The sequence below is a fragment of the Aplosporella prunicola genome, assembly GCF_010093885.1.
Source record: "Aplosporella prunicola CBS 121167 unplaced genomic scaffold K452scaffold_13, whole genome shotgun sequence".
Lineage (NCBI taxonomy): Eukaryota > Fungi > Ascomycota > Dothideomycetes > Botryosphaeriales > Aplosporellaceae > Aplosporella > Aplosporella prunicola.
Genome location: NW_022983541.1, coordinates 301,985 through 328,914, shown reverse-complemented (window position 1 = coordinate 328,914; position 26,930 = coordinate 301,985). Strand labels below are relative to the sequence as shown.

Below are 26,930 nucleotides of genomic sequence, written 5' to 3'. Positions count from 1 at the left end.
CCCGACGCCAAAAGCTATGCATGCAAAGAAGCAAGCGCAAGCGCGCGCACGCGTTGCGGTCCCAGCCCAGCCTTTTCGCCGCCTTTCGCCGCTGCTGCTGAAGAACGCACCGATATCGATTACGATGGTGATGGTGGTGGTGGTGATGATGATGATGATGATTCCCAGAAGCAAGCAAGCTAGCTAGCTAGCAGAGAAAACTGTACATTGCGCGCCGTAGTCGACGCACACGCCAGACAAGCCGCCGCCGTGCCAGCGGTGGTAGTAGTAGGAGTACTAGGAGGAGTGGTAAATCGGCAACTAAAACAAAACAAGAAAATAACAGACAGACAGGCTCAGTGGGTATATGATGACAAGACAACAGTTACAAGCAAAGAAGCCGACCGTGAGAGAGAAAAGAGAAGAAAAAACCGAACAAACGAGACTGAGATACTCGGGAAAATGAAAAAAGGAGAGTGAGAGAGCGACTGCTACAAAGGAAACCTGCTCCTGTGCGAGAGTAGGTCTGGTCGGGTTTGGTCGGTGGTCATGGGCCGGTCGTGGGCCGATCGATATGATGGGGCTGGTGGTCGGCCCTGGTCGGGTATGTGCGTGAGTGTGCGCATGTGTGTGTGTACGTATGTGGCAAGTTTTGAAAGTGTGCGCGCATGATGTACCAGCCCAGCCAGTCCATGCTCCAAATAACAAAGGAAAAAAGCTCGGAAAAAGCCGCGGATTCGCAGCATCAGAAGGAAGAAGAAGTGTGCCACACCGCCACAACGCGCTCGGCGAGAACGGCTCGCCACCCCGCTAGGCCTAAACCTAGCTGTGCCGCGCCAAGCCAAGGACGAAAAAGGCCCAGCCCGGAAGCGAGGCCGACTTGAGACGAACGAGCCCCAGGGCCCGCCAACTCACGCGCGCACGCACGCAGCCTCAAAAGGCCGCCCCCCCTAAATGACCAGCCCGCCAAACGCCTCCGCGGCACTCGTCAGCGGCGCCTTTGCGCGGCTCAGAAACCGCTTCGGCAGGCCCGGACGTGTCGGCGGGGATGCATCGGCGTCGGCGGCCTTGTGCTCGGCGCGCTGGGCTGCAGCGAGGGCGGCGACGCGCGTCGTGGCCGAAAACGCTCGCCTGGGAATAGACATGGGCGCTGCAGCGGGAGTGACGGTGGTCGCGGTAGTGGTCGAAGTCGTTGTGGCGGGTGTGCTTGTGGCGGTGGTGGTGTTCGTGAGGGCGGGCGCCGACGTGGGCGCGACGCTAACGCTTTCGCTCGTTGCCTGTCGGCGCAGCTCGTTGCTCGTCATTGGAGTGAGGTCGATGGCGTCCGAATCGATGTCGACGTCGAGGTGGAAGAGCGACGCCGGGCCTACGAGCGAAGAATCCGCCGTGGGACGGTGCACCAGGGCCGGTCGCGTTGCCAGGTCTTCGTCCTCGTCGTCGCCGTGGTGGTTCAGCGCCTGATCCCGGTCGGCCTGCGTGAATCGATGCGCCGCGTAATGCGGGGGAAGATCGCGGTACGGTTGGAGGGCCTGCTTGCGTGCTTGGACGCGCATCCGCTTCCCCTCATAGTAAATGACTTCACTGGCGCGGGGGGATGAGCTGAGCAGCACGGGCGCACAGCGCCGCCGGTAGCGGAAGAGGGAGGATGCGGAAGGCTCGGCGTGGCCACTGCGCGGCAGCTTTATCGAACCACTCATGGGGGCGTCGCCGTTGCTGGGGTCATGCGTCTCGATGGGCGACAGGGGTCGTGGTTGGTGGTCGTGCTCGGCAAGCGTGGGCGTGGGGGTGCTGGTGTCCGTCTCGCGGCGGTGCGGCTCCTGATGATGGTCGGGTGAGGCGGGCCGGCCGGGGAACAGCATGTCAGAGGCGTCGAGGTCGTCAGCGTCAGCATCGCCGTTGGAGTGCGAGTTGCCGATGAGGTTGTTGTTGTCGTCGTCGGCGCCGTCGCGGGCGAGATTGGGGTAGAGAGTACGGATGATGCGTTCTTGCTCGGCGAGAAGACGACGGGCGGTGAGGTCGACGGGCTCGGGGCGAGGGCCGCGGCCGTCTAGCTGGCGTTGTCTGCGTCCGCGGCGCGGCAGGCTGCGGTAGCGAGGCTCGCTGCGGTCGTCGAGCGGTGGCGAGATGTCAACGGCGGCACACAGCTGCTCGACCCAGTCGAGCATGCCCTCGGGCTCGGCGCTGCACAACAGAAACTGGTCCGTCTCACAGCGCAGGCGAAAAGCGTGCTCGCGCACGGGCAGGAAGAGGTGCGGATCCGTCTCGTAGACGGCGGCGCGCGCGTTGAGCGGCACCAGGCGCGCCAGCGCCGAGCGCGGCACCAGCTCAGTCTTCTTGAAGTCGAGGGCCAGGCCGACCTCGGCGTGCTGCAGCGAGTAGGAGCGCATCAGGCGGCCAGCTGCCGCCCTTTTCGACCGGCTGTGGAACAACGATGTCTTGAGCCGGTGCACGTTGAGCTGCGTGCCGCGTAGCACGACGTACACATCCTGCCACTGGCGGTCGCGCGTGCACGTGCGCTCAAAGACGTCGTGGTACTCGCTCTTGAAGCCCAGCGGGCCCTCGAACAGGACGGAGCACGAGTAGGTCGGGAGGGCCTCGCGCGGGCAGACGGGCTCGGGGCGCAGCGAGTCGTAGGTGGGCGGCGTCTGGTCGGGGTCGGCGGGGACGGCGTGGGTGTGAAAGGTGTTGTGGTAGCCGTAACAGCTGCTGCTCTGTTGCTGTCGTTGTCGCTGATCGGGCGGCGGGGGAGGATGAGGACTGGAATCGCGCATGGTGGTGGTGGTGGTGTGCGAATCGGAATGCGGGCGGAAGAGGGCGGCGCCCAAAACGGAGGGCATTGTGTCGTTCGAGGGGAGAGGGGGGTTGTCAGGAAGAGACGAGTTTCAAGCGGGATTGCGATGAACGGGACCCCGGTCTAGTTTATGGAGGGCATTGCGGCTGTACTGTTGTAACGGACGGCAGAGACTTGTATATAGAAGACGCCCCTCCACTCTGCTGCTGCTGCTCTCTCCAAGGTCAGGCCCCTGTCAGAGTCCCCGCGTGCGCCCGTTCATCACACCACGCACCAACAATTGCCGACCATGTGAGCCACTGCCACCGGAATCCGCCGCGCGTGCTAGTTTCTGACGGGCTTCTGTGCTTTCTGCTGCTGCCATTTCTCGACAGTTTCATCCCTTGGCTCCCCGGTCCTTCCTGCGGGCCCAGCCGCGCCCCTCGCCCTCCTCAGGCCACCGCCTCACAGGCCTCTCACCTTTGTTACAACTGTTGCGCTGGACAACCCCAAGCCATGTGGGGTGCGACGTCACTTTTTCTTTTTTGCGCAACCGCGTGCAACTAACTACTAGTCACTAGCTTGTTTGCTTGCCTGCTTTCCTGCTTTGCTTGGGTGCGCTGTGTGTGCTTGGTGTGCTTTGCGTGTGCCCCGGCGGTGGAGAGCCGGTGCGATGGGCGGCCATACTACACGTAACTAACGTCTCTCACTTTCCTCTCCAACTCGCACACGCGCCGCGCGCTAGCCACGCCTAGACGTGCTCATCCTCGCACAGCAGTGCCAGCTGAACAGCAGCGAGGGTCCCCGGCGCCCCCGCCGCGCATCCTCCGCGAGCGCCAAAATGAAACATGAGCACGGCTGAGATCAGATCTGGCCGACCTAGCGTACCCTTCACTTAGATACATACATAGATGAGGGTTTTCTCTTCTAACTGCCCGGGACCCTCTTAAAACGCGCCCAGGCCGTCTTACTGTTGCGCCACCTCACGGCTACTTCCCCAGCCAACACGCGCGCCGGCGTCGTCAGCCAAACACCCGCCTCTGGTGCCTCTGCCTCCCCGCGACCCCAGGGCGAGGCAATCAGCCATAACCTTAGCCAGGTCAGCCACGGGCCTTGGCCTGGCCAAAAAGCACACCCCTCGCTCGCCCATTGCCCACTCAGCAGCGGCGCAAAAGCACTTACATACACTACCCTCTTTCCCGATCCATCCATCCGCCATTCCCGTCTCCTCCTCTTGTCAGATTCTTTGCTTACCCTGCCTGCCCTCTCCCGTCTCTCAAGCCATGTATGTCAGATTTCCCGCGCCTGCTGCTGCTGCTGCTGCTGCTGCTGCTGCTGCTAGCTGCTGCCACCACTGCCACCAACACCGATCGTCAGGTCGGAGGCGTCTTCAATCTAGATCATTCATGGATAGGGCTCCGGAAGTCGGAGCGGAGACCGGAGCGGAGGTCGGGGCGGGTGCGGTGGGGAGCGAGTTGATTGGTGGGTAGGACGGGTGGGCTGCGTGGATTTTGGTGGAGGCGTACGGCGGGCGAGGTTAGGTAAGTTTGGCTAGCCGAGTTGGGTAGTCGGTAGGGAAGGTGTCGAAGGATCGGAGCGGGGAAGGACGGCGCGATGCCTTGTCTTTTTCATGCTTGTAAGGCAGGTAGGTTTGCTTGTAGCTATGCGTGTGTGCATGTATGTCTACGTCAGGATACGGGGTTCTTTGTCCGGCTGGAGGCGGAGAGCGTTGCACTCGTCGATCAAACAGCCAAGCCGTTGGCTTGTACTTTTATCTCTCTCCACCATCACCACCACCACTACCATCACCACTACCGGGACAGCCGCCAACCAATCCCAACGCCCAATACCTCCAGTTCCACGACGCGCACCTGTCATCATCGTCATCTTAGCTTCCCTCGCTGATAATTCACCCGTCTATTCATAGCCGTGTTTTTGCTTTTCTGCGCTCTCCTGCCCTATATACTTCGTAGACAGACGAAAACAGGCATCTCGTCTGCTCCGATGCTGGTTTCAGATAAGTGCGTCGAGATCCCACTCCCTGTCTTGCCTTGCAGTTACTCTTCCGCCCCGGTTCTTCCGCTGCGCTCCGCTGTGTTGCACCGCCGTCGTCTCACGAAAGCTAGCCAGCTGACGGCCTGGCTGCTTATCGGCAGGGTTGCTACAGATCCTCCATCATGGGTTCCGATCTTACTTCCGTCATCCTTCCACGCATACATGCATACAATCCTCCATCATTCTGTCTTAGGTACTGTACTTATCTCACGCCAGCACGCCCTCCCCCTCTCCCTCAAATACCATCTTCTCCTCCCTCATCTCGCGCCATACCTCCTCCCCTCCCTCCACCAACCCACTCCCCACTCCCCTCAATACACCCGCCACTCCCACCTTCGCTCCCGCCTCCAAAACTTCCTCCGCACACTCCATGCCCACGCCCATCCCCTCCGTCTTTGCCCGTGCCCATTCCCCCTCCGCGGCCAGCGCCTCCCGCCGCGCCGTCTTCACCTGCTCCTCCCGCTCTGCCTCTGACCCTGCCCTCTCTGCCAGCGCGAGCCCGGCGTTGCGCAGTCGCCAACGCGCGTCTCCGGCCGAGAGACGCAGCTGCGGCAGCTTCGCGCGCGCTTCCGCTTCACCCGCCGCAAGGCCCGCGAGCTGGAGCGTCGCGGTGCGCAGGGCCAGGAGCGCGCGGCATAGGGCGTCGGTGTGGAGAGCAGCGGAGGGAATGGCGGGATCGGCCGCGTCAAGCGCGTCGGCCGCTGCCGCGTCGTTGGGGAGCAAAGCCGCAAGAGGCACCGGTGCCGTCTCCGCCGCTTCAGCAGGTGCAAGCTGCGCGGGCAGTCCGCTCCGCGCCCACTTCTCCGCCAGCGCTGCCAGTGCCGCCTTTGGTGGGGTGGCGGGGTCAGGCGCGGTCGCGGCGGCATAGGCTAGGAGGGCGTCCGCGAGGGCGCAGCGCGCGTCGGTTGCCGTGGTGGGCTCGATGGCGGGGCCGGCGGGTTCGGCGAGGGCGGGGGTGCGCGTGAAGGCGCGGAGGACGCGGCGGTAGTAGGAGAGCGGAGAGAGGGCCGCGCAGCGGAACTGGGCGTCTGCGACGGCGGCGGTGAGGACGGCGTGTGCGAGATGTGCTTCGGCGAGGGCGAGGGCGTGGGGGCTTTGTTGCTGTTGCGTTTGGTGGCGCGGTTGTTGTGGGGCGGAGAGACTAAGCGTTAGGGAAAGCGTGGGGGTTGCGGGGGCTACGGGTGTCAATTGATTTTGCAGGCAATAAAGCGCGCACATGGCCGCTAGGGCACGAGTTGAAGGAAGTACTTACCGGCTTCCGGCACTGTCCGGTCTAGCCGCTCAATGTACGTCTCCAGCCCGCCTGCCGCGTACAGGCCCATCGTGAACTCGACATCCGTCTGCGCGGCGTCGAGCTGCTGTGCGTCGAGTAAGCCGACCAGCTCCGCGGCCATGTGCGTAAGTGCGAAGACAGAGTCCAGAATATCGCGCTCTGAGACAGCTTCTTCAACAACGGCATACTCCTCGTTCGAATTACCAGGCGCGGAGGCCGCAGACTTCCCCGGGGCAGACGACGGCGCACCGACACCGGCGTCAGCACCGGCATTGGCAGCTGCAAATGCGGCCTGCAGCTCCTCGTAATCAGAGACCTGGCGCTGCAGACACTGGCGCATGAGGCCGACGGCGCGCTGCAGTGCTTGCGTAGCCTCGGGCTTGGGGGCATGTTCGGCGAGATCTGAGAGGGTCTGAGCGGTGTTGAAGAGGACATCCGTGTTGGTGGTGTCGAGGCGGAGGGCCAGCTCGTGCGACGATAGGGCTTGTCGCTGAAGGTCGATGAGCGGGTGGCCGAGTTGCGCGGCAATGCGCACGTCTTGGGTTATTTGGTACTCAAGGAGTGCCCTGGAGGATCAGCTGTGGGTGGGGGTAATGGATGAACGAGGATTGACTTGTTTAAGAGCAATTGAAAGTGAGGATAGTAGAAATGCGAGACCTACTTGTTGTATGCGAGATCAAAAGACGATGGAAACTTCTGCAAGCCGGCAGCATAGGCATCCACAGCCCTCTGAAAGAAGCGTGCCGCCTTGGCCGCATCGCCTGCACGCCACTTGCCGCCGCTCTTCTCAAATTCATCGGCGGCCTCTAGAAAGTCATCTTCGGTTTGCGGCTCCTAGAGATCACCGTCAGCAGGTGAAGCTCAGCCGCGGGAGGCATATGATTACAGGCTGCTTGCGCTTGCCTTGGTGCGCGGATTGCTTGAGATTGGCTTGCTGCAGAAACTGCTTCTTTTTCGCCATGTTTGCAGGGAGACGAGAGTGGGTGGACTCGGATGATGTATAGTTGAAGATGTCGCGGTGCCCGAATGCGGTTGGCCGAAAAATCGCTTCGTGACGATCGCGAGTCGCGACATCACCATTCACCCTGCTACGTTACTGCTTGCTCTAGCTACACCCTAAACTCGTCCCACCAACACGATTTGTCCAGCAGCATGCCCTTTGTATCAAATGCCACTCCCTCCTCCGACAGAAGCTTCAGCTTCTTCTCGCAGTTTAGGCCGCTCGGCACTTTGGTCCAGTCGCCATTGAATCCGCCGATAAACTGTTGATGCTGTCAGCGACACGCATGTCGAGCAGAGGTGGGCCTGCCTCACTCCGGTGCTCGCAATGCAGCGATGGCAAGGCACCTCGGGCGCGAAGGGGTTGTTGCGCAGCGCGCCGCCAACTGCGCGCGGCGACGACTTCAACGCCCGAGCTAGCGCCGCGTACGAGGTGATTCTGCCCTGAGGAATCTGCTGTAGCAGCGTGTAGACGCGTGTCTGGTACTCCGTTACTGGCTTCGACATGTTGTGCGTGTGTGTAGGTGGCAATGGACAGAGTAGGTACGCGTTGATATGTATTAGTTGCTGACGCCATGTGATGGCGCGCGTGGACGCGTCAAACCCACTGCACACGCCAACAATCGAATCGTTATCTAGAGTGGTTGCCTCGCTTCCAGTCGGATCGCTACCATTGCGCCTGCTGACGATAAGTATGCTTTGCTCCTGCCGGGTGCCTGCACAACAGGCAACTCATTTCTCTCTCAGACATCAAGTCATCCATCCAACTCACCAACCACTACTTTTATCTCATCATGTGCTGGCCTCATATCCAGATTCGGCGGCCAGGCGAGGGCGAGGATCTATTCTTCTCCCGTCCTTCAAAGGACTTTGATCCTTGGATCCGAAACATCATTTACGATTACTGCTTCGACCTCAAATACATAAATGTCCCATTGCCCTATACTACTTACGAAGAGCAGAGGTTGGGCCCCAAAGATGAACCTCCAATCCCTGTCGGCACTTGGCACCTTCCACCTCACGGCTTCGTCATCTTCTGCCTCAACCGATTCATGTATTTCGATGCCAGCAGACGCTTCTACCACATCCACTTTCGCCATCTTACCTTTCAGCCGCGGTCATTCAAGGAGCTTCGTACCACCATGCTGCAATTTCCGATGGCCTTGCGTTCGCGCCCGAACGTTGTCCTAGTGCTAGGCGATCATGGACGCAATAACCTCGATGGTGTAGCATGTGACGCAGGCCTTGAGGACTCCTGTGCCCCTTGGGTATACAGCTCGCCAAAACATGACGGATTTGACTTTCAGCATATCTACGGCGACAAATTCCATATTACGATGTACCGACGCCGAGGCCATGTGGACAGTATATGCGCACACGGGAAGCTTGGCAACCTGGCTTGGCTATATGGGTACAAGGCCAGAATTGATTGGAACAGGACTTCTTTGGCAAGCACTTCCAGTTCTGAGGCCATTCCCGTGCGTAAGGAAATTGGATCAATAGTCAAATCCTGGCTTACGAGCTGGAGCAAAAGTGAACGACCGATGCCAGGTTCTTCGTCTCCGGGCCCTGTAGGAGAAATGTTAGGCACGCTTGTGGAACAAAGCATGGCTGAGCAGCCGACAACGCATGTTGTCCCTGGTGAGGCGTCAGGGGCTTCGCCTGCGCTGGGTGAATCTATTTCTGGAAACAGAGTATAATTTACCGCGTAGTATATATCGGAATGAACCAAAGTTAACGTGTTGCTAGGAGACTCGAGATTGCTCGGATAGAAAAGGACGCCAGTCCGCTCATGAACTACCTCGTAGCTCGGTGATCGAAAACGCAAGGAACAACAAGCGCCCTCTGGAACAGAAAAGATCCTCAGCAGACTACAAGCGTGTTCAGAAAAAATCACAAGTAGCATCACCCTTGAAGGAAAATCGGCCTCTTTTGCGACAAGCCTCCAAAGGCTCCAACCAAACGCCATTCCCAAAAATTGTATTCACAAATCCATATTTCCAGGTGGCACAAGAAGGCAACCAAACCGCCAACAAAGCAAAGAAACCAGGAGATGAGGATAGGAGTTATGGTAAGCTACACGGCGCTTTTTTCACATTCAGAGCGTCAGGGAATGGCATCAATACCAAATCAGTATTGGAGACCGAAGAAACGGGCCACTTCCTTCTACGACCTCTTGAGGTCCGACGGAAGCGAAAAAGAGTCGATTCTGAAACTAATAGCACGGAGACCGCGGAGAACGAGTCCAAGCTTGAGTTCCTGGATGACGATGCTCCTAGTTTGATGACATCTCTGCCGTACCGTCCAAAGTCTCGACCGTTGATAAAGGTGCTGGAAGAGCAGGTTTTCACGGAGCCTGTTGCACCGGAATCCAACGAAAAAGACGCGCAGGGTCAACATGGGCAGGCTGCCGTATTTGAGGAGACGTCCGATATACGTTCAACCCGAGAAAGTGCTAGACGCTCTGCCCGTAGAGCTTCACATGCTCTCCTGATCGAAGAACTGAACCAAGACACCCAGACCAACGATACTTCGCCGATGCAGTCCGCACGCACGGCAGAGGAAGCTTCGCTGTCCAGTAGCGATACCCTCATAGCCTCGGCGAAGTATACACATCTTGAAGGCAACATCAACACGCCAGTGAGGGAGCGCACTGTAAAGCGAATTCGACATGCCCGCGAGAGGAGCGGCTCAAAGGATCGCATCCAGCTGTGGCTGAACCGACCAGATGGACAGGATTACCAGGCCACACCAGCGGCGACTCTTCAGTGCGATGCCACGAGTGCACCCGGGCACACAGCAAGCGGCTCCACGACAACTACCGGGACATTGGTTCAGGAGCCGCAACAGGGCGAACCGTCAACGCCTACTGCCTCCTCAGCAAACAAGCACACCGCGCACCAAGCAAAAAGCCGCAACCCCTCCCGCTCAACAGTCCTAACGAACAGCAGCGCGCGCTCCGGCTCCCAGTCATGGATCACATCCTGCGCCTCCAGTGTCTCAACCGCGCAGCACGCACTCCAGCCCCCAGCAGCCACAGCAAGCATCAACACCGACGCCACCACCACGCCCAGTACGGCGCGCGAGCCCTCGCCCACCACGACCGCTCTCGCCGCCACAACCACCACAGCGAACAGCGCCAGCGCCGTCCCACCAGCCCCACCCACAACAACAACTTTTCCTGAAGTCGCGCCGCCGCTGCACGAGATACCCATCCCTGTCCCTGTCCCTGTTCCTGCCTCCGCGCTCTCGCTCACGCCGACCCGCGCTTGGTGGGAGACGAGTCCGAGTGCGGGAGGTGGGTCCGAGGCGCGTGGGTGTAGGTCGACGGGCGGGGCGAGGAAGCGGCATGGTAAGGGGGTGAGGGGGGCTGGGGGGTGGAGTGGTGGTGGTGGTGGGGGAAGGAGCCCTGGTATTGGTGGGAGTGGGAGTGGGAGTGGTAGGGGGGTGGGGAAATCGTCGACGCGGCTGGAGATGGCGACGTGGATTGCGTTGGATGGGGTGGGGAAGTAGCGGTGTTGTGTGTTGTGTGTTGGGGCTAGAAGGGTAAGGGTAAGTAGGTAGACTGCAGTGGCGTTCGTCACTCGTCACTCGGTTGGACTTGGATGACAGGTTAGAAACACGGTGGGGCTAACGAGTAGGCAGACTTGAAGCAGGGGATTGATCGGAAAGAGCAGTATTCGGGCGTTGTGGGCCTCGAGAGAAGTGTGTTGTGTTGTATTGTATTGTATTGTGCTAATTCGCTGGAAGCAGCATTGAAGTTCTTTCTTTCGGCAATGGTATGTATGTGCGCTGCTGTGGACCGTGGTATACCTCCCCCCCTCCTTCCCTCCCTTCATTCACCTGGTTGCTGGACCGTGAGTTTCCATTCAATTCCATTCAATTAGGTCGATCCGTTTTCCTTTCTCCTTTTCCTGTTTTTTTTTTTTTTTTCCTTCTTCCTTCTTGCTTCCTTCCGCCGTCCTTTTCAAGATCCGAAAGCCACAACCCGCCATCATCTCATCTTTATTTAGGCTTGCTGCTCCTCCCTCCCATGGGACCAACCAACCAAGCATATCCCCGGCCTTCCTCCTTCGTCGCCGTCATCGTCGTCGTCCTTCTCTGTGCGTTCCGTGGTTTCCTTCCTTTCTTTCTTGGGCAGATACCTCATCTTCGAACCCATCAATCAGTCAAGCCGCTCACGCTTCCAATCCAACCCACCCCTTGGCTAGGCACTTACCCCGTCTTCTGAGCGTCCGTCCGTCTTGAGCCTCCTCGGCCTCACGCAATCCGGCGACCCTGTCCGTCTCCTGCAAGCACTGCACTGCGCAAACCCAACCAACGTCTCCCAACCCAACGTCTCCCAACCCAACGTCTCCAAGCAGCTCCCAGCTCCCAGCAAGCCACGCACCATTGTCAGCCTAGCTCATCCCCACCATCCCCACCCCACCCCCGCCATCAACGGCTCCGACTCCGGCTCCGACACGCCCTCGCTCGTCGCCGTGTACGCGGACCCCGCGACGCTGACGCAGCGCGTGCGCGCTATGTGCGCGGCCGGGAAGCGGCATGCGCAGGGTTGGTAGGGCTCTTTTGCGCACCAGTAGCTGCAGGTGCAGGCGGGGGCGCAGTGGCAGGGGGGGAGGTTCGGGGTGTTGGTGTTGCGGTTGTTGTCGTGGTTGTTGAGTTTGTGGGGGATAGGGGAAGGTGTGGTGGGTGTGGTGGGTTTGATAGGTGTGGTTGGGACAGTAGGGGAGGTGAGGGTCAGCGAGGTGGTGCTAGTGTAAGCGGAGAACGAGGGCGCGGTCGCGGAGCGCTTGAGCGTCGAGTTGGGCGCGAGGACGCCGGTGAGCTTGAGGAGTGCCCGCTGTCGGTGGAGCGTTGTGCGCGAGTGGCGGAGGCGGAGACGCCGCTTTGGCGGTGGTGGTGCTGTGCGCGTGGGTGTGGGCGTGGGCGTGAGGATGAGGGCCGTGTTCGTGGAGGCCTGGATGTCGTTTGCCGCCGCTGTCGCCGCCCAGTCGCGGTCGGGCGTCGTGGGCGCGGTGCTGTATCCTGAGGGAGAGGAAGCCGAAGGGGAGGAGGTGCTGGCCGTGGCGGGGGAGTAGGAACAGCTGCCGCTGGAGGAGGAAGGTGAGGGCGAGTGCTCCGCCGAGTGCGCCAGCACGGCCGTAGTAGCGGTGCTGATGCGGTCGAGGTGCTCGAGCCGCTGCTGCTTGCGTAGCTGCTGCTCCTCCTTCTCCTCCCAGCGAGCATGCGTAACCCAGCTCTGCAGGCCGAAGCTGCTCCTGCTCCAGACGAGGGCCATGAGGCCCGCGGCGCCGAGGCGGCCCACGTCGGCGAGGCCGGGCGTGGCGGGCCGGATCTCGCGGGGGTCGAAGTGCGCGCGCAGGGTGTCGCGGACGCGGGCGAGGGCCGCGCGCGTGGGCGTTGCGGTGGAGTAGCGCTTGTGGGCGCGGAAGACGTGGAGGTTGTGCGCGGCTTTGAGGCGCACTATGTGCTCGGTTTGGATCGACTGGTGCAGCGCCGCGAGCATGTCGATGCTGGTGAGCTCGTGCCAGGCGAACTCGAGGTGCTGCTGCATGTCGTGCGCGGTTGTGGCTTCGGTTTCGTGCCGCGTGCTCTTGGTGTACAGGATTGTGGTGGAGTGGAGGAAGCCGTTGCTGAAGCGCTGAGAGGGAGAGTCAGTTTTGAGCGGTATGAGAGATGGATAGGATGGGTGTACTTACCAGGCGGAGGTCGCTGTGGAGCTCGATAATCTTTGCGAGCGCGACGTAGTACAGGTCCTCGAAGAGGTGGAGCTCGTTGAATCTTCCTTTGGCGTAGTCGAAGCCCTCGACGGCCTTTTCGAAGAAGAAGCGCAGGAAGTTCGTGTCGACCGAGGCGCTGTGCCGCCAAAGAAAGCTGTACGTTTCCCATTCGAGAAGGCTCTCGGCCAGAATCCAAATGGTCATCTATGGATGTCATCCAGTCCTAGGCAAAAAAGGGGCGGGCGTGTCCAAAAAGATGGCCTCAATGCTAACTCACTGCGCAGTTGCTTTCAGACATGCGAGATCGCCATCCGCGGTATTCGACGACGGGGGGGATGATCGCGGGCAGAGGTGCGATGTCGACCGGCTCCATGGCTGGGATTTCGGGCATGATGGCGGAGAGGTTGAGAGATTGAGGAGGTGAGGGTGATGAGGGATGAAGAAGAAGGAGGATGGACGGCATGAGGAGGCTCTTTTTAATTATCACATGGCTGGTTGTGTTTCAGAGTGGCTGGCACTGAAAATGGCGGGGTGGTTGGCTATTGTCGCGTGTGAAGTCGCGAGTGAAGTCGTGGTGTTAGTCATGGTGTTGCACTTCACTGCAGTCTCAATTGCCTGTACGCACCTCCCACTACAATCACACTGCCGGAACCCAGGTGCTTCTGTTAAGCTTAGCTCTAAATGTCAGCTATTCCAATCGGCTCTAGTAAAATTCGTCCTTGTTGTCCGAAGTGCAATTAATGATTACTCTGACAGCTGGCATTTGAAGGTTTAATACCATGGACTAGTTCATACCACTCACTGACACCGCTATCTGCAGTGGCTGGGAAGAACAAGCCGGTTCGACGTAGTATTATTCGTGCTCGCACGAAAGCTGTTATGTATGGATGTTAAAGGGAGCGGACGCCGACCCCACCCGGGAATCCCATACCCTCACCACGAAACTTGCGCCGTCTGCACAAAGACCCGAACGCCCATCATAATATATGTTTTTACCGCCCAGCTATGAAAACACCAATACCCACAGCATAAACCGATTACCGCGTCGACAGGGCTTCACTGAAGCTCGGAGGAGATCCGTCTGAAACCGCCGCAAGAGAATACCGTGACACTGTCACAAAATGTTCGCTGCGGCTGATTATGGAGCGGTTCATGCGGCCATAAGATGGCTACTACCAGATCCATTAGGCTTCGTATGTCGGATGATCAGTCATCATCGTCGATGTCGATATAAGCGGGATCGACCTCAATGACGGCGGGTGCCAGCCCATTGTCTGTCGAATGCGGCAGCTCGACATCTGGAATGTGCCAAACGTCCTCGTTCATGCGCTCGACTGCTTCGTTTGACAACCCCCTGCAGTCTAGCAGGGATAGTAACTAGGAGATGTCAGATTACACCGCGACTGTAATACGAGCAACGTAATTCTCGACCCCGGCGAGAACGCCTCAATGCACAACATACCTTTAGGTTCGACAAGCCGCCCACATGCCGTACAACCTCATCATTGACATCGGCATCAAGATTGCAGTCGACCAAGCCCAGCGTCTCCAGCCCAGCCCTGCCCTCCCACTCCCCCCCCAAAAACGTCAGCAGCTCCCTCCCCACCGCCGGACACTTATTCAGCCACAGCTCCTTCAGACCCGCATTGTTCTTCACAATCTGACAGAGCTGCCAATCGCTGACATCAGCGCCACTGACGCGCAGAACCTGGAGGCGCTTCCACGCGAGCGCCAGCTCGTTCCACTCGACACCGGTCCCGGCCTCTGGCATCGCGCGGAACACATCGAGCGACCTCCTCCCGCGGCGCGGGCTTTCGTCATCGTCGTCGCTGTCGCCGTCGTCGCTGTCGCCACTGCCGTCGCCGTCGTGGCCCCAATTGATGACCCAGCGCCGCAGGAAGCCGCGGCCGAAGGGGTCCTCGACCCGCAGGCTCAGGCAGCGCAGGTTGTGCAGCTGGGCCAGGGCTTTGGCGACGGGCGGCGTGAGCGCCCAGACGCTCAACTCCAGATGGCGCAGCGAGACGCGGTAGCGGGCGAGGATGGACGAGGTAAGGGCCGTGTGGAAGGCGAGCAGCGTGTGGGGCTGAAAGTTGGACGCCGAGGGGATGACATGGGCGACGGTGCAGTTTTCGTTGAAGAGGTCCGCGGCCGTCGTCTCTGGTTTGGCGGGCGTGCTTGCTGCTTTGCGGCCGTGTTCGAGGCTGCTTCTTCGGCTGCGCGAGTACGGTGATGCGGAGGGGTTGGTGCTCGAGAGCTGGCTGATCAGGCTGGATACCCGCGTGGGATATATGCCGAGGGAGAGGGTTTGCAGGCTTGACGATGCGAGAGCGTATGAAGAGCGACTGGTGACAGAGAAGCAGAGGAGGTCACGAATAGGAAGATAGCTGAGGACATGGAGCATGAGCTCTGAGGGGAGAGAGGAAAGGTCGGCCATGATTGGGACAATGTGGGGGATTGCAAGGCTCTGGATTCTTTCTATTTGATCTCGGGAATGGACGCTTTCAGCCGCGACAACAAAAGCAATTATATATTCTTGGGCCGCAGAGGGTCTGGCAAAGAAAATATGTTGCCCAACGTCAGCCTGCGCCTCGAGATTGTAGAGAGGTTTATTTTGCTCCCACGTCAGGAAAGCCCCCGATCCCAGCCAAACACCTTGTTGGCCCGATTTTTTTTTTTTTTTTTTTTTTTTTTTTGCCAAAGAAAAAGACAACATACCTGATATCTGTGACGCAGCAGTGCATGTACAAAGACGACGACGACGACGACGACGACGACGACGACAAGGCGCGCCACGACGTCGCTCTTAAAGTCCCCAACCATCTCGAACCAAGTCGTCACCAGCCGCAACCACGAGGCTCCAGACACGACGGTCCAGCACTCGCAGGACAGCAGGTCCACGTTCTGGTAGTCAGGCTGACTCACTAGCCCTTTGCCCTCACCGGCACCAGACCCGTCACGCCGCCCATTTGGCCCTCCTGATCCAGGAGGGTTTGTCTATAACAAAGGGCGGGCAAGCGAGGCTGCCGCGTCACGCGTCCGGCCTCGTGGCACAAGACTCAGCAGATGCGGGCGCTTCGCCGTACGTGACCGTCAGCCACCACAGGGCGTGGAGGCGCATCCCTTTACAGGCGGCCCGCGATACAGACAATGTGTGTGTGTTGCCCAGAGCCTTGCCCGGACATGGCACACAGGAACACCAACCTAGGTACATCTATTCAAACACTTTCGCACCCCTCGAGCAACACAAAAACGATGCCACCCGATCGCGGATGACCCTGATCCGCTGGCATCACTCCCGTCACCCCCACGCCAGAAAAAAGGCGAAGCGCCCACGACGCACGCTGCTTTTTCGCCCCGGACGGCGCTCCTGTCAGCCGTGAGTACAGTACCTGGCACGGCGGCACAGCCCAACCCGCCCAGTTCCCCGACGCGCTGCTGCGTGCTAGAAGCAAGAACGAGCACCATCTCCCGCCGCCGCCGCCGAGAACGACGTAAACGACGAAAACGAAGCAGCAGCACCACCACCACCAAACGCAAATGACGACGACAAACAACGCCGGGTAAGGCGCCGGCGCCTCGGATGCGCGGCTGAACAACCCGAGCGCCACCTACACATAACCTCGCCCATACCGCAGCGGACTGTAATATCCGGGCGCGCCAGGCCAGACGGCGAGAAGGCCGCAAAGGGCCGGGACAAGATGCAGCATCCGATTCCGAGCCCCTCTTCCAAAAGGGCTGCGTGTAGCGCGACCGTTTCATGGCGCTGTTTGGCGCTACGGGAGCCACGGTGGGAGGTCATAATTAGTAGTGACGGCAGTAGTGGGACGAGGCAATGGCTGGCGCCTCGATGGTCCCTGAAGCCTCGCGCGGAGCCCATCTCCGCTGGGCACATTGCCGTAGAGCTCGGCCAGGGGATAATGCTCTAGAGTACTCCTCCGCCTGCGATAAAGGAGAGAGGAAGAGAGAGAGAGAATGGCCAGACCGCTGCTGACACCGCCAGGCTGCCTGTCCTGCTCTGCTCCCATCATCACACCATGGCCATTTCCTTTGCCGGCCACCACCGATGTGGCAACAGTCTAGCAAGGCACCTCCTGCGATTCCTGCGATTCCAGCGATCCACCTCTCCTCATCTGCCCTTCTAGAAGCCCTCAAGACACTCGAGACCCCTTTCGCCATTGCCGCGCCCAGCACGTCCACCAAAGCACTCGGATTGGCGTTGGTAATAAAGTTTCCCATGCCCTTGTCACAATGACAACAATAAGGCAAAAGCAGCCTGGCAGTAGTGGTAGCAGCAGCAGTAGTCTCACGGCGACGTTTCTGAAAGCGAGAACCATCACGCATCTCCGCGCGATCTCTCTACTTACCCGCCCCAGTGGCTTCCGCGTGTCATTTTCGCCCATCTAGATCCGCACCATCAGTGTGTTCTAGTCGCTAGCGGGCGCTCCGGCGCGCGCAGTCACCCAGGCTTTTCCGCAGGAGAGAGAGAGAGAGGGAGAGCTCGATGGAGGAAAAAGCCACCAGTCATTGTCCATCCCCCCCTTCGAAAGGCACTAGAAGGCCGCTAGAAGCGCGCAGCCTTGTTTCGAAGGAGCCCACGCCGTCGGCCACAAAAAACGCCCCAGCTCGAGAGGGGGGACGCGCTTGCTCTCAGCCTCAGACGCCCCGGCTGGTTTGCGTTGCTGGCTCAGCCTCGCTGCCGCTTACCGCTTCGTTGGTTTGTTCGCCCGCCCGCCCCATGCGTGCGAGGTGTGAGCGGTTGCGCGCCCCGGCTCAGAATCTTCTGCACGCGCGCCCGAAAGGGTCCCTGGTCCTTTGCCGTCCCTGGTGTCGTGGTAGCCTGCGGCTGAGAGTGGGTTCCTCGCACGTGCCCCGCTCGTCGTGTTGTTTGCGTGATCCGCGCTACCCACCCGCGGCGCTAGCCGTTAGATGCTGCTCCCAAGTGGGACTCACGAAGGAAGTGATGACGGAGCTCTCGTTGCTCGGTCATGGCGCTGCCTGATGAGGAGATGTGTGCCGAGCCTTTTTTTTTTTTCCCTCTCCCCCGTCTCTCATGCCTCATCTGTGTCGAGGGGATGGGGAATAATTGGAGGCGCGCGCATCATCATTGTCGTCGGTCGGGCGCACATGGCAGCGGGTCCGCGGAGAAGAGACAAACGCATGGCATGATCCGCCTCTTTCCCCTCTTCTCTCCGTCATGGGCCGCGGTTTGGGCGCCGGTGCCCATGAAGCAATTGACTCGAGAAGATTGAATTGAGCGAGGACCCTGTTTGTGATCCCTGGCCGAAGGAACGCTTCACAGTCCCACATGCCCGCGACCCGACCAGGGCGCGAGAACTCTAAATGACATGCCCGGGCGGGTTGGCGCCCGATTTGATTTTGAATCGCCAGCAAGCAAGCAGCAGCAGTAGCAGCAGCAGGGCTAAGAGCCAGCAAAACGAAACGCCGGATCGCCCTGCGCGCCGCCATGTCCGTTGAGCGCAGGCGAACGGCGCGAACAACGACGATGGAGGAAGCGTCGATGGTGGTGGTGGTGGTGGTGGTGGTGGGATCGCCCTCCTGGGCTGACCCTGAGTCGCGAATCCCGCGCGCAACGTCACCGCCATGCTGTTCGCGCAGGGCAGACGCAGCAGCTGCAGCCGACCCTGCGTCTTGTCTCTGATCCTCTGTCTGCCAGTCATCGTCGCCTGTCACTTTTTTTTTTTCTTTTCTCTTTTCTCTCCGACAGACTCTCATCACCCTCTCTCCACAATCCTGTAGGATGATGATCGCTCCCCCCACTCCGCGCGCGCCAACAATCACACGCTTTTGATTGCCATGACGCTGGCACAGGCAGGCATCCGTAGAGTAGATGCTGCAGCCTGCAGCAGCACCACCATACCATCATCCACGCTTCGCGCGCTACGCCCGCGCTCGTCATGCATGGAACCATTGCAGTGCAGCGCGGCCCATCGTCCCCCCACTACTACGTACAGGCGCCCTTGCCCGCTTAGGCGTTCAGCCCAAGAATCGAGTCTTGTATCAACAATCGAGCCTAACTTACGTAGTAGAGTACACGCGCGCGCCGAAGAAGCCGTCTAAAGTATTTGTAGAGTCACCTAGCCTAGTAGTAGTAGTAGTAGTAGTAGTAGTAGTAGTAGTAGTAGTAGTAGTAGTAGTAGTAGTAGTAGCAGTTAGAGGGAGTAGCAGCCAGCAAGCAACGAGCGCCCGCGCAAGCAAAAACACAGGCCCGCCGGCATCTGAGGGCAGTGCCGGGCTAGCGGAGGCGCGAAAGGCGGGAAGGCCATGGCGGCGCTACGCGACACGTGGGACGCGCTAGCGGTGGTAGGGCGAGGCAGGGCAGGGCAGCGCGCTCGCAGTCGCGGGACAGCTGGCGGGCCCATGGATCATTCCATCATCCATCGGGGGAGGGTGATGCGCGGCTAGAACCTAGCGGTAGTGGGTGGTGGTGGTGGTGGTGGTCGCGGTGGCAGAAACAAAACCGCGATTCTGGAAGCTGGGACCCGCCGTGCCCGCCTTGTGGAAAGGGGACGTCGCCATGGCTGTCTGCATGCAATGCCGTTCTCGTGCGTCGCAGCAACGGGGTACAGTAATACTACGTAGGTAGAGTATCAGTAGGTGAGACAGCCAGAGCGGCGCTGGACCCTGCGACGTAGCATCCATCTACTCCTACAATACTACCACGATTATCTCCCTCGCATTTCCAGCCATCCACAGTAGCAGCGTCAAGCGCAGAAGAGCATCCAAGCGCCGCGCGCGCGCCATTCTGCCATTGATGCTGCTGATGATGATGATGATGATGATGATGATGAGAAATCTCCCTTTCGTGACCCCCGCCTGGTTAATGCGCTACTCCTACAATACTGGAGACGCAAAAGCAAAAAAGTAATCATCAATAGTGATATCTAATAGGGAGGAGTCCACTGTCCGAGCAACGAGCAGCAGCAGCAGCAGCAGCAGACAGGCAGGCAGAACGACTCACAAGCCTCTCCGCTCCCCCCCCTCCACCCTGGCCGAGCTTGCTGCGAGTTGGTGCGAGAAAAGCGAGTAATGGTCAACGAACCTGTCCCTACCACCGGGCAACGACCATTTTTCCCTCTCTCCTCGTACATAGTCGTCGGGCAGCATGCGCTCTCGCGCTCCAAGACCACGGGCTCCGCTCTACCTAGTTCACTCTGAACAAGACCCACGACGACGTCCCTGCGCGCGCAGAGCGCGGCACTTGGCACTACCTACTGGCCGGCGGTAGGCGGTAGGCGGTAGGCGGCTGGCGGCTGGCGGCGGAGGAGCGCGGATCGCTCGCGTTTAGAGTAAGTACCGTAGTAGGCAGTCCCTGTGGAGGTTGGAGGGGGGCCTCTTCCGCGCCGCGACGGCGACGATGCCGATGACGATTAGCGACGCCGATGATGATGCTGCTGGCTGATGACGATGATGTACGGTGCGGTACTCTACTCTACTCTAGACAGATGACAGAAGCGAAGAAGGAAGATTGCGAGAGAGGGGAGAGCGCGTGTGTTTGGGTGCTTGAGACTAGGTGTGCTAGTGTGCGTATCGTTAGGTATCGTTATTCCTCCCACACACGCACACACCACGTTTTTTGCCTTCCGTCCTTCCTTCCTTCCTTTGAGCGTTCATCGCCCGCCCGTTCATGCAGGTGCGCGCGCCCACTACCTCATTGCGCGCGGCACCATCGTCATTATTGTCATCGGCGGGCGCCCGCCCGTCGCGTTTGGCGTCTCCACGCCGCAGACGCCAGGAGCGGCTGCGAGCGCTGCTAGAGCCGTAGTACGGGTCGTAGTGGGAGGGGGTGTTGTGTGCGTGTACGAGTATGTAACAGGTGGCAGTGGTGGTGGTGGACTGGGTTACTACTACTACTATCCTCATCCTTGCCCCGGCACAGGGAACTGCAACTACTCACGCTACTCTAGAGCAGACAAAGCATGAGTAGTAGTGACCAGAGAACCCTGCGCCGGCCACAGCAGCCAAAACAGCCAAGCAAGCCAGCGCATCACCCGCACGCATCACCATCAACCCCTCTCTTTTTCCCCTTCCTCATCATCATCAGCATCATCAACAACATCATCGCGCATCATCACCTCCGCGCCGCCGCACAGACGCCCCTCCAAACCCAACCCCAACCCACAGCGCAACAAAACAGTGCGCAGGAGAGAGGAGAAAAAGTTGCAGGGAAGAAAAGGGTCGTCTGGGCGGGCACCGCAACGGCAACACCCGTGTGTCAGGCACATCTCAATGCTCAATAATCATCTATCCCGATTCCCAGCCCAGCCCGAACACCCGCCCACAGCAGCCCGACTGCGCCCTAGGGTGCGATAACCGTGCGCGGGCGTGGTGGTTGCTGGTGCTGCGCACAGCGCACAGCACAGCGCGCGCGCTCGTGCCCGCGGCTCGCTGCAACCACACACCTCCACTCGCCTTCCACAAGCGGTAGGTGCCGCGGGAGAAGGAGGAGGACGACGACGACGGGAAAATAGGAGGTTTGCTGATGTTGATGATGTGCAAAATGTGGAAAGAACCTAGACGAGGAGAAGAAGCCTCTAACCTACCTAGTAGCTAGGACTAGTGGTAGAGGGCCCGAGAGTAGTGAGACATGCATGCATGATGTGACGAGGCGGTGCGGCGCAGCAGTAGAGTAGCTACCTACCTAGCTAGCAAGCAGCAACACCAACACCACCAGCTGCTGACCGGTGTGTTGCTTGCATGGGTGGGTGGTGGTTGGTGCTGCTGGAGGAGGAGGGTGGAGGACGGTGGCGACCCTGACGCCGGTGACCAGGTCTCGGGATGGGCCTGTCCTCGACCGGGTGACGAGGGAGCTGGGAGCGGAGGAAGCACGGGCACCGTGTTGTGTTGTCGACGTCGTATGTTGTAGAGGTCGTCGTACCTACCTAGGTAGGTAGGGTAGGTAACGGAGCAGCCTCCTCCCTCCGCCGTAGGCAGGCGACCGTGCCTCCTCGTAGCCCGTCGGTACGAGCTGTCTCATATTGTATCCCGTGTCGACGTTGGCCACTCTCTTGCCTTCCATGCGTGCCTTGCTCCCCAAACGACGTCGCGCGCATCCGACGCACGCGCCCCGGCCGTGACGACAGTCCTGCGCCGAGCAGCGGGGCCCGCACACGCCCGCTGCGCAGGCACGAATCATCCGGGCGGCCCGCGACGCGAGGCGAAGCGAGCAAAGCAAGCGAAGCCGATGCGTGCAAGCAAGCTTGACGACGAAGAGGCCAAGGAGGCAAGTCCGCCAGCAGCGCGCGGAGGAGGAATCCTGCTCCGACAAGTGGGTTGTTATTACTCATCGAGTACCGTGCTCTCATGTCTCACGCGCAGGAGGGACCTCCGGCGCGGGAGGGCGCTCCGTGGGTATTTTGTACCGTACCCGTACCGTGGAAGCGCGGTTGTGGAGTCGTGTGCTGGCTTTGCCTGATTTGGAAGAGGATGAGGAGGACAGGAGCGTGGCTTGGTTTTGGTTTGGTTTGCTCTCTACTCCATCCACGAATAGGAGTAGATGTGTGTCGAGATAGAGAGAGAGATAGAGCAAGTACCTACCTAACCTATCAAATATCTGCAATACGGTATCAGTACCAACACGACCAATCCCTCCATCCATCCACAACCCATCCATCCATCCACAACCCATCCACCAAATCCGTCCCAAACACCCACCATCAAGAACCTAAGGTAAACCCCCCAGCACACCACCATCCACACACCCAAAAAGAGAACCATGATCCTCGCACCATCCCAAACCTAACCAAAACCCAAAATGCCAGCCGAACCGAGCGCGCCATCCCACACCGTCATCGCCATCGTCACACGAGTCACATGCAGCAGTTCGCGCTCGCTGCGCGTGACTCGTCCTGTGCCTTTGTGTGCGTGTGTGTAATCGTGACGGCGAGCGTACCACCTCTCGTTTTCCCACCTACATCGTCCATCGTCCATCGTCCAATCACTTGCTTCCGTGTGAAGGACGGGACTGGCCAATCACGGCACGTCGTCGCCGACCCTGTCATAAGCTACTGAACTGCAGTGGTTGGTAACCTAGCCGTATAATGAATGAATGTATGGTGTTTGCTTTTCTTTCTTTCTTTCTTTTTGTCTTTCTTTCTGTCTTTCTGTCTGTCTTTCGTTCTTTCGTTGGTGGTATTGATCACTCGTGTATATATGTATGTTTGTTTATATATATATGTATATGTACAGTACACCCACCCATAAAACCGACCTAGCCTCTATTTTGCTGCTCCCCCTAACCCTTCCTATTCACCTCGTTCCGCCTTTTCCTTTTTTTCCATCTCTCGTTGCTGCTCGCGATAAGGTACGTGTATATACTGCCCAGAGACAAGAAAAAGAGAAATAGAGAGATAGAGAGAGAAAGAGAGGGGGGATGTAGTAGTAGTTGTTGTTGTTGTTTTTGCTGTTGCGCATAACATAGCCCAAGAGAGGAAGAGTAGAAGCCAATGATACCAATATCAACAATGCACGGAAAAAGAAAAAAGAAAACCCGTTATAGCCGCGGAGACTTTCAATCAATCTCCTGCCCACCCACCCAACCAACCGGCCGTCCGTCCATCCATCCATCCATCCATCCATCCATCCATCCAGCCAGCCTTCTCTTCCCTCCGCCCCTCCCATCCATCCATCTCACCGTTCCTCCCAAGCGCCGCCATCCAAGCCCGCCAAACCCAGCCTCAAAACAACGAAAACCGAAAAACGATAGAAAAAAAAATAAAAAAAAAAAAAAATAAAAAATAAATAGAAAAAGCGCTGCAACGCCCAACCAATGCCGCGCTCGCAGAAGCAGTAGCAGTAGTAGTAAAAGTTTGACCAAGAGTTCAAACCGAGAAATGACCAAAAATCCAGAGAAAACCCCCCCCGCAATGTATGCAGCAGATCAAGGACAAAGACAATAGATGCGAGTGACGGAAGAAAGATAAAGGGAAAATTAAGAAAAAACCGGAAATGAAGAAATAATGGATCGAGGGAAGAAAAGAGACGATTGTGTTGTTGCGAGCCCAACACAATACTGAAACATCGACTTGAGTCCGCGACGACGACCGTGCCCACATGGCATGACTGCCAAACAAAATCTCCTTCTCCACACACGCTCTACTTCCATCGTGCTGTGCTGTAGGCTTCCCCCGTTTTTCATCTTCTTCGTCTTCTTTCCTGTCGTTGGCGTCGCCGTCGTCGTCCGTCTTCGTCGCGTCGGCCTTTCCTCCTCCCCTCCTTCCTCTTCCCTTCTGCATCCACCCGCAGGTACAGCTCACCACACCTTGCAGCCGCATCCGAACGCGAGCCCCTATCCGAACCCGAACATCAGAACCCCACCTTGCCCCTCCTCCTCTCACCCCAAGCCATTCCCGCCCCTCCATCCCCAAATCGTCCATCATTTCTTCTCCTCCTTCCTGCAAGGCCCGTATGCTAACAATCTCCTTCCTCGCTCTCTCCTCTCACTATCTCGATTCCCGTGCGCCAAAACATTCCCCGCCCGGCGCGATTTCGGCGCTGCGACGGCCCTTTCCCCAGTGATTTGCGGTGAGGCGGACAGGGCAGGGCGACCATAAACGACAGTGCCGCCGCGCGGCCCCGGCGCTTCAATATCGCGCACACGCGCGCGCCTGAAGCTCGCTCTGCTGCTCCTCCAATGCTCCTTCTCACTCTCCCCTCTCAATGCCTGAATCGCGCGTGCGGCGGCAGCACACACGACGCGTGCGAGCGAGGCGACCGCGCCGCCCCCTCTCCCGGCTTTCAGCCAGGGAACCCCCCATGCGAGCTATGCTGCGCCTGGTACACGGCCGGGGGCGGCGGCCCCGCTGTCGTCGTCTGAGGGAAGCCCATTGCTGTCGAAAAGGTCGGGAAGCCTGGTTGTTGCGGCACCAGCGGCGGCGTGACTTGCATTTCCGGATAGGGCATGTTACCGTGGCTGCTTTGCCGCACGGGCACAGGAATGCTCATGGGCGGCGGCGAGTCGAATGGTGTAGCTTCGTGGGAACCGACGTGCGAGCCCTGCGCCGACACGGATGCTGAGCTCTCGTACAACTCGTCCAGGCGTGGGTTTGTGGGCGTCGAGTTGGCGCTCACGCCTCGCGGCATTGGCACGGCCATGTTGGGAAGGACTTCGTTGATCTTCTGCAGTAGCAGCGCCAAGTAGCGCGAGTGCCCGCCGCGTAGTGTTGAGATGATGCCCAGGAAGCGGCCGAGGTAGTCGCGCGGGCCAATCTCAAACGAGTTTTGGTCGAGCGGCACGCAGGCCATGACGTCGGTCAGCGTGCAGGCCACGTCGAAGAGCTTTTCGATCTGCAAGGGTGTGCGCCGTCAGCCGCGTTTCAAGTCGCGAAGGAGCGCGTTTCAGCTTACCAGACCCACGCCATGCACTTCCATCGCCTGCTGCGAGAACTGACTCGACATTGTGATGAGGTCGCGCGCGATCTCGATGGGGTACTTGAAGCTCATTGTGTTATCGGTGGCCATGGACGAAATGAAGCCGTGGCTGATGGAAAGTTGCCAAACCATCGTGCGTAGCCACTGCTGCGACGTGCGCAGGTCGACGGCCTGCACCTCTGTGCTCTCGAGATATGTGGGCAGCGCCTCGGACAGCTGCTGCTGCATCTGAGCCAGCCAGGCCGGCAGGCAGCCGGTGCGGACCTTGTTCCAAAGGCCAATGAAGGTGTGATCGAAGGGCTTGTAGAGGTTGATGAGGTGCAGGAAGCCCGACAGCTGGACGCGCTCGGTGGGGTCCTCGTCCATGGTCGGTAGCTCAATGGTTGCGTCGAGGGTGATGGGGCGGTGCTTGTGGAGGGCGTAGGCCCTGGTGGCTTCGGGTTAGCAAAAGAAGGACCAAGAATGAAACAAGATCCATTACCTCTCCTGGATGAAGAGCAGCCAAAACAGCCTCCTGCGGCGCGACGTCTCGATGAAGTCGCCCGTCTTGTACGTCTCCTCGTCGTGCATGCCCAGCAGCTGGGCGTGGGTGGTGGCCTCACGTAGGTAGTACCAGCCCGTGTTGTGCTTGTCGAGGCACAGGTAGGAGCTGAAGTAGAAGAAGGAGGTGATGACGGTATAGCGGGTGGGGTTCTCCATGTGGTTGTAGCCCTTGCGCACGCGGACGGATTCCTCGAGAAGGATGATGCCAAAGTTGAGGTTGGGGACGGGGTTGCCGTCGGGACCGCGCGGGGCGACGTGGGGCGAGAGCTGCAGGTTGGGCTGGATGAGCATGTAGGCGCACAGGGCCGAGATGAGGCAGTAGGCCTCGACGCTCTGGTCCATGGTCATGATGGCCTCCTGGATGCGCTGGTGGTGCAGGATGGGCTGGCTGGGGTACATGTTGGCGAAGAAGAAGTCGACGCAGGTGTGGATGAGGTCGAGCGACATCAGGCCGGGCTGGCGCTGCAGGGCGATGTTGGCAAAGTGGTCGCCAAAGGCGCCGGCCTGCATCTGGGCGTTGCGCTGCGTCTCGCGGAGCTCCGACAGGACCTTTGCGCGCGAGCCCTTGGGGCCCTTTTTCTGGGGAATGGCATTGTAGGTGCAGTTGAGGCCGGCCGAGATGCAGTTCTTGCAGGGCTTGGTGCCCTCGCCGATGCACTTGACCTTGCGGCGGTGGCAGCTGTGTGTGTTAGGAGATGGATGGATGGGATGGATGATGGGTGGGTTACCTGTCGCAGGCGCGCTTTACCGGCGTCGACGTCGGCGTGGAGGACATGGTGGTGTTCGCTCGCTCTCTCTCTCTTTCGCGTCTCTCTCTCTATCGTCGTGGCTCGGCGGGCGGAAGCGATAATAAAGTCGGGCGCGTGTTTACCGGGGCCAAGGCAGATCAGGAACCAGCGCGGCATGTGGCTCTGTGGCGCTCCAGGCGGAAAACGTCTCGCTCACGCCGTCGCAGCGTCAGCGGCCTGCCACGCGCGGTGGGGGCGCCCCTCTGCCAAACCGCCAGAAATTTCAGCGCCCGCCCCCACCGCGTCGACTATGGCGTAAGGGTTCCATGGATCCGCCCATGGGAATAACGCGGCCAGCTGTCCGCCCTTTGCCCACAAGTCAGTCAGCTGTGCGGCCAGCTGGCTCTGGGCACCCACCACGCTCGTGCCCTTGGGTTCGTTTTTTTTTTCCTTTCCGCCTTTGCCCTGGGGCA

General features: G+C 59.3%; 15 protein-coding genes across 15 annotated transcripts; 5 read left to right on the top strand and 10 right to left on the bottom strand.

Moving 5' to 3' along the window:
* Positions 1-327: 327 nt before the first annotated feature.
* On the bottom strand, positions 328-827 carry K452DRAFT_31825 (uncharacterized protein). Its single transcript, XM_033544139.1, has one exon. The coding sequence runs from the start codon at positions 723-725 to the stop codon at positions 471-473; it is 255 nt and encodes an 84-aa protein (XP_033397380.1). The 5' UTR covers positions 726-827; the 3' UTR covers positions 328-470.
* Positions 818-2,917, bottom strand: K452DRAFT_287618 (uncharacterized protein). The gene has a single exon (XM_033540511.1). It carries the CDS (start codon positions 2,814-2,816, stop codon positions 930-932), a length of 1,887 nt encoding a protein of 628 aa, XP_033397379.1. The 5' UTR covers positions 2,817-2,917; the 3' UTR covers positions 818-929.
* Positions 2,918-3,730: 813 nt separating this feature from the next.
* On the top strand, positions 3,731-4,546 carry K452DRAFT_287617 (uncharacterized protein). The gene has a single exon (XM_033540510.1). It carries the CDS (start codon positions 4,037-4,039, stop codon positions 4,226-4,228), a length of 192 nt encoding a protein of 63 aa, XP_033397378.1. The 5' UTR covers positions 3,731-4,036; the 3' UTR covers positions 4,229-4,546.
* A 280-nt stretch (positions 4,547-4,826) lies between these two features.
* K452DRAFT_31618 (uncharacterized protein) lies at positions 4,827-7,139 on the bottom strand. Its single transcript, XM_033543937.1, has 5 exons — positions 6,964-7,139; positions 6,739-6,911; positions 6,057-6,643; positions 5,150-5,979; positions 4,827-5,080 (listed from the first exon to the last, which is right to left on the bottom strand). Exons 1-5 carry the CDS (start codon positions 7,036-7,038, stop codon positions 5,012-5,014), a joined length of 1,734 nt encoding a protein of 577 aa, XP_033397377.1. The 5' UTR covers positions 7,039-7,139; the 3' UTR covers positions 4,827-5,011.
* A 47-nt stretch (positions 7,140-7,186) lies between these two features.
* Positions 7,187-7,583, bottom strand: K452DRAFT_298339 (uncharacterized protein; the record flags this gene model as incomplete). Its single annotated transcript, XM_033542115.1, has 2 exons — positions 7,187-7,339; positions 7,392-7,583. 2 exons carry the CDS (start codon positions 7,581-7,583, stop codon positions 7,187-7,189), a joined length of 345 nt encoding a protein of 114 aa, XP_033397376.1.
* A 287-nt stretch (positions 7,584-7,870) lies between these two features.
* On the top strand, positions 7,871-10,589 carry K452DRAFT_308740 (uncharacterized protein; the record flags this gene model as incomplete). Its single annotated transcript, XM_033543189.1, has 2 exons — positions 7,871-8,770; positions 8,826-10,589. 2 exons carry the CDS (start codon positions 7,871-7,873, stop codon positions 10,587-10,589), a joined length of 2,664 nt encoding a protein of 887 aa, XP_033397375.1.
* A 181-nt stretch (positions 10,590-10,770) lies between these two features.
* Positions 10,771-11,403, top strand: K452DRAFT_31690 (uncharacterized protein). Its single transcript, XM_033544012.1, has 2 exons — positions 10,771-10,859; positions 11,090-11,403. Coding segments are annotated over exons 1-2 (237 nt in total). The 5' UTR covers positions 10,771-10,857; the 3' UTR covers positions 11,325-11,403.
* On the bottom strand, positions 11,021-13,190 carry K452DRAFT_358773 (uncharacterized protein; the record flags this gene model as incomplete). The annotated part of the gene is made up of 3 exons (XM_033546218.1): positions 11,021-12,720; positions 12,779-13,003; positions 13,077-13,190. 3 exons carry the CDS (start codon positions 13,188-13,190, stop codon positions 11,482-11,484), a joined length of 1,578 nt encoding a protein of 525 aa, XP_033397373.1. The 3' UTR covers positions 11,021-11,481.
* An 815-nt stretch (positions 13,191-14,005) lies between these two features.
* K452DRAFT_227808 (uncharacterized protein) lies at positions 14,006-15,233 on the bottom strand (the record flags this gene model as incomplete). Its single annotated transcript, XM_033536919.1, has 3 exons — positions 14,006-14,176; positions 14,262-14,563; positions 14,654-15,233. The coding sequence occupies 3 exons, from the start codon at positions 15,231-15,233 to the stop codon at positions 14,006-14,008; spliced, it is 1,053 nt and encodes a 350-aa protein (XP_033397372.1).
* Positions 15,234-18,553: 3,320 nt separating this feature from the next.
* Positions 18,554-19,170, top strand: K452DRAFT_31808 (uncharacterized protein). Its single transcript, XM_033544125.1, has one exon. It carries the CDS (start codon positions 18,648-18,650, stop codon positions 19,113-19,115), a length of 468 nt encoding a protein of 155 aa, XP_033397371.1. The 5' UTR covers positions 18,554-18,647; the 3' UTR covers positions 19,116-19,170.
* Positions 19,171-20,659: 1,489 nt separating this feature from the next.
* K452DRAFT_287608 (uncharacterized protein) lies at positions 20,660-21,099 on the top strand. Its single transcript, XM_033540509.1, has one exon. It carries the CDS (start codon positions 20,737-20,739, stop codon positions 21,055-21,057), a length of 321 nt encoding a protein of 106 aa, XP_033397370.1. The 5' UTR covers positions 20,660-20,736; the 3' UTR covers positions 21,058-21,099.
* Positions 21,100-22,454: 1,355 nt separating this feature from the next.
* K452DRAFT_287607 (uncharacterized protein) lies at positions 22,455-22,893 on the bottom strand. The gene is made up of 2 exons (XM_033540508.1): positions 22,579-22,893; positions 22,455-22,486 (listed from the first exon to the last, which is right to left on the bottom strand). The coding sequence occupies exons 1-2, from the start codon at positions 22,745-22,747 to the stop codon at positions 22,482-22,484; spliced, it is 174 nt and encodes a 57-aa protein (XP_033397369.1). The 5' UTR covers positions 22,748-22,893; the 3' UTR covers positions 22,455-22,481.
* A 53-nt stretch (positions 22,894-22,946) lies between these two features.
* K452DRAFT_31512 (uncharacterized protein) lies at positions 22,947-23,537 on the bottom strand. The gene has a single exon (XM_033543835.1). It carries the CDS (start codon positions 23,435-23,437, stop codon positions 23,066-23,068), a length of 372 nt encoding a protein of 123 aa, XP_033397368.1. The 5' UTR covers positions 23,438-23,537; the 3' UTR covers positions 22,947-23,065.
* Positions 23,538-24,374, bottom strand: K452DRAFT_31511 (uncharacterized protein). The gene has a single exon (XM_033543831.1). The coding sequence runs from the start codon at positions 24,193-24,195 to the stop codon at positions 23,638-23,640; it is 558 nt and encodes a 185-aa protein (XP_033397367.1). The 5' UTR covers positions 24,196-24,374; the 3' UTR covers positions 23,538-23,637.
* A 179-nt stretch (positions 24,375-24,553) lies between these two features.
* Positions 24,554-26,504, bottom strand: K452DRAFT_308737 (uncharacterized protein; the record flags this gene model as incomplete). Its single annotated transcript, XM_033543188.1, has 4 exons — positions 24,554-25,102; positions 25,163-25,613; positions 25,668-26,408; positions 26,458-26,504. The coding sequence occupies 4 exons, from the start codon at positions 26,502-26,504 to the stop codon at positions 24,554-24,556; spliced, it is 1,788 nt and encodes a 595-aa protein (XP_033397366.1).
* Between the last annotated feature and the right edge of the window lie 426 nt (positions 26,505-26,930).

Bases quoted from the DNA above. Each gene is read 5' to 3' on its own strand.
- K452DRAFT_31825 (XM_033544139.1), bottom strand. From the start codon at position 725: ATGCTGCGAATCCGCGGCTTTTTCCGAGCTTTTTTCCTTTGTTATTTG.
- K452DRAFT_287617 (XM_033540510.1), top strand. From the start codon at position 4,037: ATGTCAGATTTCCCGCGCCTGCTGCTGCTGCTGCTGCTGCTGCTGCTG.
- K452DRAFT_287608 (XM_033540509.1), top strand. From the start codon at position 20,737: ATGAGTAGTAGTGACCAGAGAACCCTGCGCCGGCCACAGCAGCCAAAA.
- K452DRAFT_31511 (XM_033543831.1), bottom strand. From the start codon at position 24,195: ATGATGGACGATTTGGGGATGGAGGGGCGGGAATGGCTTGGGGTGAGA.
- K452DRAFT_287618 (XM_033540511.1), bottom strand. From the start codon at position 2,816: ATGCCCTCCGTTTTGGGCGCCGCCCTCTTCCGCCCGCATTCCGATTCG.
- K452DRAFT_31808 (XM_033544125.1), top strand. From the start codon at position 18,648: ATGCTGCAGCCTGCAGCAGCACCACCATACCATCATCCACGCTTCGCG.
- K452DRAFT_31512 (XM_033543835.1), bottom strand. From the start codon at position 23,437: ATGGGAGGGGCGGAGGGAAGAGAAGGCTGGCTGGATGGATGGATGGAT.
- K452DRAFT_31618 (XM_033543937.1), bottom strand. From the start codon at position 7,038: ATGGCGAAAAAGAAGCAGTTTCTGCAGCAAGCCAATCTCAAGCAATCC. The intron at 6,912-6,963 runs GTAATCATATGC...GGTGATCTCTAG, and splicing joins AAGGCAAGCGCAAGCAGCCT to GAGCCGCAAACCGAAGATGA. The intron at 5,081-5,149 runs GCGGGAGCGAAG...GAGGGAGGGGAG, and splicing joins GTGCGGAGGAAGTTTTGGAG to GAGGTATGGCGCGAGATGAG.
- K452DRAFT_287607 (XM_033540508.1), bottom strand. From the start codon at position 22,747: ATGGACGATGGACGATGTAGGTGGGAAAACGAGAGGTGGTACGCTCGC.